Source organism: Nicotiana attenuata, chromosome 1, assembly GCF_001879085.1.
Source record: "Nicotiana attenuata strain UT chromosome 1, NIATTr2, whole genome shotgun sequence".
In the NCBI taxonomy this organism is placed as follows: Eukaryota; Viridiplantae; Streptophyta; class Magnoliopsida; order Solanales; family Solanaceae; genus Nicotiana; species Nicotiana attenuata.
The window spans coordinates 10,489,262-10,495,843 of NC_031989.1; the positions used below are offsets into that span (position 1 = coordinate 10,489,262).

At 31.3% G+C, this 6,582-nt stretch overlaps 1 protein-coding gene across 1 annotated transcript; it reads right to left on the bottom strand.

Annotated features, from left to right (window-relative positions):
- LOC109240059 (transcription factor bHLH95-like) lies at positions 835-3,638 on the bottom strand. The gene is made up of 3 exons (XM_019406677.1): positions 3,123-3,638; positions 1,795-2,259; positions 835-1,129 (listed from the first exon to the last, which is right to left on the bottom strand). The coding sequence occupies exons 1-3, from the start codon at positions 3,489-3,491 to the stop codon at positions 1,016-1,018; spliced, it is 948 nt and encodes a 315-aa protein (XP_019262222.1). The 5' UTR covers positions 3,492-3,638; the 3' UTR covers positions 835-1,015.

A 6,582-nucleotide genomic window follows, 5' to 3' on the forward strand; every position in this document is an offset into this window, starting at 1 on the left:
CCTTACTGTAAATGGAAATGTGCCTTATTTAGGGTTTCCCTATTATATAAAGGGGACCCCAATCATTTATAAAGATCATCTAATCATTGGCAAAGAATTTACTCTCTACTTTTTGCTCATTGTTCATCAGAATTGTCTTTAGCTTTATAATTCTTGCTTTACTGTTCTTGACCAATCTCGAGGTCACTTGGGCTCGAGGTCCAGACTGATTTATCTACTGGTTTGTTCTTACATATTTCTTTCATCTATATTTCAGATTTCTTGATTATTAATTAGTATTGAATTAAATCACATATCTTTAAAACCACAAATCAAATTTAATTGTTACTCGTATTTTCGAGGTAAACAGATATCCTATTTATTGTAGGTGAAGAACAATCTGAAATATCCCTCAACCAATTTAAAAATGCCCAGAGATAAGTTCACCTCTTGATTGAAGCGAGGACATACCATATATGTATTCGACATTTTTCTCACGTTTTCTTCATCATTGATATTAAAAATAACATAATTTTTTAAACGTCCTATAACAAGCTATTTCTTGCACGAGTCCTACATACCTTCTGAAGCTAGTAAACCGAGCACAAGACTATATTTCTAGATCAATCACAGATCTTTTACCCCCTTCTTGCACTAATTGGTTGTTACTAAACTTAAATATATCAATACAATAAATTAGGATAGAGAAATACTAGTGGTGGAATTTCAGCAATAGTCAATAGTAGTATCTTTTTTCGCATTTTCGCATCCCATTATCCTTTCTAAGCTTGCAAATTTTTTCTTTTTAATTTCTAAAGGGAGAATAAGAGAAGAATTAGACAATTAAAATAAATAAAAGCGGAGCATCTACATAAAATAAAACCTCGCTATATTCTTCTTATAGCTGCCACTGCTGAAAAGTGAAACCAAGAATTTCCTTATAATATCTTTGGACGAAAATTAACCAAATTCCACTGTTGTCATTTAAAAAACTCGCAAAATTCTTCAACTCTCGTAACATTTTTGATAGCTGTTATCATTTGGAAGTTGCCCACAACATTATCTCTCCTGCTGCTTGTTTGTATATTTCTTCCACTGTCAATAATGGCAATGCTTCCGAGAATTGATTCAATGTACTTCCACCTGTTGCCTATGAATATTCAATTCAACATGTTTCATTAACATAATTTCTGAAAAATCAAAAATCTTGTCGTAAAAAGAAAATTTTCAAACAAACCCTACCCCGGGCCAGGTTAGGTGAGGGACGCTTTTACAAGGAAAAAAATAGTATCATTTATTTCTATTTGAAGTAAATATCTCACTTCACACAATTAGAGCAGTAGTAAAGGTGATCAATTTGAAAAAAGAAAACTGTTAAATACTTCTTGTTTTTCTAAAGCTTTAAAGATTTTGAGACAAATTTAATTTGCCAAAATAAATAAATTTGGACTCGACGAACTATGTAATAAAAACTAGTGTCTTTATTTGTGTGTGTCACATTTCCCTGACATTAATGATGATTAGTATGCTATGATATATAATGACTCAAATAGCTGCTCCTTATTTAGATTTAGGATGTTCCAAACTTGTATTTTCTTCTTCTAATAACTAGAAAACCTAATTCACACAATCTTCAGAACGACCAACCTAACCATATCACAAATCAATACCAATAATTAAGCGGATTAATTAGTAAACACCAACATTCTTTTGAAGCATAAATCTAACTTATACTATTTGCTTGTTATTTTCTTGAGTTAAAAAAAAAAGAAAAAAAAAGAAAGGAGATATATAGAGGAAGGAGAATGTACTTACATGGGCTTGAATCATGTACAAGCATCTATAATGATCTGATGAAACTTGAGCAGATATCATCTCTATCTTATATTTCTCCAAAACAAAACAAATACCACTTAAAATTCCAGGTTTCTTGAGACAACAAATACTAATATGAGCTTCTTCTCCACAAACATTTAGTATCACATTTGGAGAAGTCCATGTTTGAAATACTGTTGGAATATTCAAAAATGGAGTTGTATTATTATTATTGGTTGGTGTAATAGCAGTTGAATTACTAGTAGATCCTTGATCAGCCAAAAATATGTCCCTGTTATTACTCTCTAGTAATTTCTGTGAAGTAATTATCGAAAGATCATTACTATTCATTGTAGCTGTTAAGCAATGAAGCTTTTCTAGCTTCTGGTTTTGAAGCTTATGAAGAGTATTCTGTAGTGTTTTAATGTAGTTCACTGCTTCATCAACAATGGTGGACTTGTCCGCCTGCAAATATAAACGCGAGTTTAACTTTTATACACTAACATAGTAAAAGATTTTTGTTTCATAGGGGTCATTAACCATGTTTTTGTGAGTAACATGTAAAAGGTTTTTAATTGACATGGTAGTGTAATTTTTTGCACTGTCTAATAGTTTTAAGTTAAACTCTATGGTGCTACTTATAAGTAACCTGAAAAATAAGGCAGATTAAGATACATAAATAATTTAAATCTTCTTTATATGAATATTGTTTACTAAAATAAAAAAATTGGTATGAAGCATCTTATATAAGACATGCGAAAATCCCGGAAGCTCTCTATTGTTTTTTTCTTCTATTTTTTGGGAAAACCAAGTGCATTTAATTTGGTTATTCCATTTGTAATCAACATATAGATACATATAATAAGGGCAATTTATATATCACTTTGTCCGAACTGTTTGAGACATTAATGAACCGTATTTGTACTTTATAATATATACAATAAAAAGGAAATCAAGTACATTTTCGCATAGAATCATGTCTCCCTTAAGTAAGCTTCCTTCAAATATTCTCCTTAGAATTACTCAATCTAGAAAGGTTGGAACAGTAAGCAAACCAAACAAAGAAGCATTTTCTTTTTCTTTTTGTGTGTGGAAAAAAAGTTATGTTTTTTTGTTACAATTTTTTTTTTTAAAAAACCCTATTTTATTTATTCATTTCTCAAAATTGTTGAGGAGGGGAATAAGAATCAATAGGGGCCGGTGTGGCCAAAAAAAAATTATAAGAAAATAAGTTTGAAATATTTATGAATTCCATTCAGTTTCCTTTACTTAGTCGATGAATTTTGGACAAAAAAACCATTTGTCATTTGAATAAACAAAATTTTTACCTTAGGAGGAAGTTGAGGAAGTAAAGCATGAAGATTAGAGAACATATTCCTCATCTTCTTTCTCCTTTCTCTCTCCGTCCATATGTGTATCTCATGATCTGATTCTTCTTCACCACCTCCATCACCACCACACTTTGCTTCATCACTTTCTTTGCGGCCACTCGCCGTTCTTTTTCTGCCGCGGGCAGCCGCTTTGGTCTCCGCCTTAGCAACTGTCCGCGGCTGATCATGACTAGTATTTGACCTATTTGGATCTGACAACTTGTCACCCACAAACTTCTCTTCACTCCCATCTAAGTTATTCGATTTCAAAAATGACCACCCTTGATTTTCCCATATCAAACAATTACGGTCACTCCCTTCATTCATTTTTTAGATGATCTGATAGTATATACTAAATTACGTATATATATATTCTATAGGAAGATGAGGGGTTTTGGGGGGATTGAGGAGGATGAATATTGAATAGGAAGAGAAGTAGAGAAGGGTGAGAAAAGATGGTAGAGATATACAAGGGATGATTCGCTGGGAAAGAGAACAAACCAAAATACAATCATAAGCCAAAATGCCGTTACTGGCTTCAAAACAAAAAACGGTAGCTAAAGCACTTTTGTACACAAATTTTGTTTCTCACTCAATATATAGGGGCCCCAATTCCCCTGATGATCTCACTCACATTTCAATCTACTGATTAATTAGTCTAATTGCCTAGATTTACAAGCGAATCACGATTTTCTTATCTTGATCATCTATCTAAACACAAGTTTTATTTTTTGAAATAACATTTATAATTTGATTTGAGTTTAAAGGGAGAAAAGTGGTGAGTGAGGATACATATAGCCGTCCTGAACTTGTTTGGGATTGAGGCTTTATTATTGAAAAAATGACATTGTATAGTCGCTCTCAAAATAGCGACCAAAAAAGTGTATATTTTTTTGTATATATATACATTTTGTATGTTATATACAAAAATTATACAAATTTTATACCACTTTTTCAGCTCTCGAATGTAAATAGTTTCTGGTGCCGGCTAAAAGTGATAATATCCCTTATTATATTGACTCAAAATCAAAAGTGTGCATATTTATCTAATAACAATACCTAACTGTGTGTGTTTTCCCGTGAATTTAACCTTTTATCATGAAATATTCATTTTCTTTAAACAAAAATAATCATTATATTTAATCTTCTAGCGAGGATGTTACATGCCTCTAATGACTTAACCATTGTTAATTAGCGCAGAATAATTGACAGCTCTTCTCTTGCTGTTTTTTTTTTTTTTTTGACAGAGAGGAGCATAATGTGAAAGTAGTTTTTTGACAGGGAGGAGCATAATGTGTAAAGGTTTGTCTGAGTTTAATCTGTTCTTATCTTGTGACTAATACTAACTGTTTCATTATTATCAACACAAACCACGAGCGTTACGTCTTAAGGCAATGATTCAAATGCTACATTTGTCTTTAATATGGGCGGATCAAATCTACCACGTAAGCTACGGTGCTATTTGTACATCATGTCTTTTTACAATTTTGAATTTAAGAAAATGTCATTTTTAGATCTCTTACGTGTAAAAGACTGATCTCTTACGTGTAAAAGTAAATCTCACATGTGTAAAAAAAGTAGGGTCATAAAACTAAAAATAAATTTGTAAAGAGCCAAAAAATCAATTGATCCGCTATGCTACGTGGGAACCCAAATAATTTTTGCCCTTTGTATATTTTAAAAAAATTCATTAACTAATTATAAGCATTTGATTAATGTACATCAATTAGTAGTATATGTTAACTTAAGGTTGTTGTAGGAATCAATAAACTTTAAATTTTGGATCTGTCTTTATGATACGTTATATTGTTAAATTTGAATTAGTCGAAGCTCCAATTGGCGCACCAAACACTATTTTTCTTTTAATTTATGTACGAACCATTTACGCTTTCAAGTGTTTGATATTGTCTGATAACCAGACATTATTTAACACAACTTTCACTATTTTAATAGATTCAAATTCATTTCATCTATCTATTGTAATACATTTACAATCTCACTGTTATAATACGTAAATTAAATTTATACGCAAAATCGTATAGTACTAAATTTAGTATGTGAGGAGGGGAAGATAGGAGGAATAGTTGTCTGTGGCGTGACGTAAAGAGGGTTGCAGAGATCGGGGTTAGCAGAATGTGAGGCGTTTTCAATTGTTGATTTTTGTGTATTTTATGGCCACACCACACCACCTCGACTCTCTATTACTCGTTTTGTCTCAAATTATCTGTCGTATTTTTTTTTAAACGTCTCTTAAGAAAATACTAATTAAATTATTTTTTGATATTTTTATTCTTATTTATATTTTAAAATATAATTTCTGTTCATTGAATAATTATTCTATTTATATATTATTTTTATCTTCAAAAATAATTACTATTAAAGGTAAAATAAAAAAAATTAATTTTATCTTAAACTTATAAAATGATAAATAATTTGAGATAACTATTTTTAAAACCATGACAAATAATTTGAGACGGAGGAAGTAGTAGAATTTCAAAGCGGATATGGGCGAAAAAAAACTCGGTATGCTTGCGTTTTCTATAAATTGTAATGATGACTTTATGTCTCTTAGCGGTTTTTGGCTCTTTCCTCTTTGCCAGATTGCCACTCGAAAATACTTATACACCCAGTATTTTCACACTTTTCCCTCTCCTTTTTATACTCGTATGTGAGTTATGTATACGAGAATTCGATATTTTTAAGGTAATACTTATACACCCAGTATTTTCAGGTGTTTGTCCAGATTTTTTATCATAATTGGTTTTTCTATCTCGTGAAGGAAAGGACAACATATTTATCATAATTAGATTTTCTTTTCCTAGAAGAGAAATATAATTCTTCCATATTTGGCTAGTCCCTTTTCTCGTAGGAAAAAGTTTGGAGTTCTATAAATTGAGGATCCGCCCTTCTCATTCAGTAGCATCCACAATGTAGCCACATGGGGTTTGAGAGTCGTGTTTAGGAAGAGAACTTTACGGGACAAGTGTTAGTGTATCACTTGTGTTTGCCTCTTCGTGAGGTTGTTCTCTTGATATTTGGTACTCTCCTTTATTATAGTGGATTGCTCATCTCCGCCGTGGATTTAGGTTAGTTAACGGAACTACGTTAAATGTTTGTGTCTCTTTTGGTAGATTTCTCCTTTATTGTATGATTTATCGTCGTTCAAGGTTTGCTTTGCTATCTTTCGCATGACACCTGATTTTTTCGGACATAACATTACCACCCTAATTTATTTGGCAATAATGTTTTATTCCGTTTAAGAAAAATTTGACGTTTTCTATGTTTAGAGACTACTTTACTTTTATATATCCATTATTTGTTAACTCCCACTAATAAAAAACCAAATTATTTGGCACAAGAGCACTGTTGGTATTTTATCTATATATATCTTATGTGTCAAAATTTTAAGTAACACTGT

What these genes read in the sequence shown, in the direction of transcription:
- LOC109240059 (XM_019406677.1), bottom strand. Translation starts at nt 3,491, where the DNA reads ATGAATGAAGGGAGTGACCGTAATTGTTTGATATGGGAAAATCAAGGG. An exon ending in TTCCTCAACTTCCTCCTAAG is followed by an intron (nt 2,260 to 3,122) that starts GTAAAAATTTTG and finishes TTATATTTGCAG; the next exon opens with GCGGACAAGTCCACCATTGT. An exon ending in TGTACATGATTCAAGCCCAT is followed by an intron (nt 1,130 to 1,794) that starts GTAAGTACATTC and finishes GAATATTCATAG; the next exon opens with GCAACAGGTGGAAGTACATT.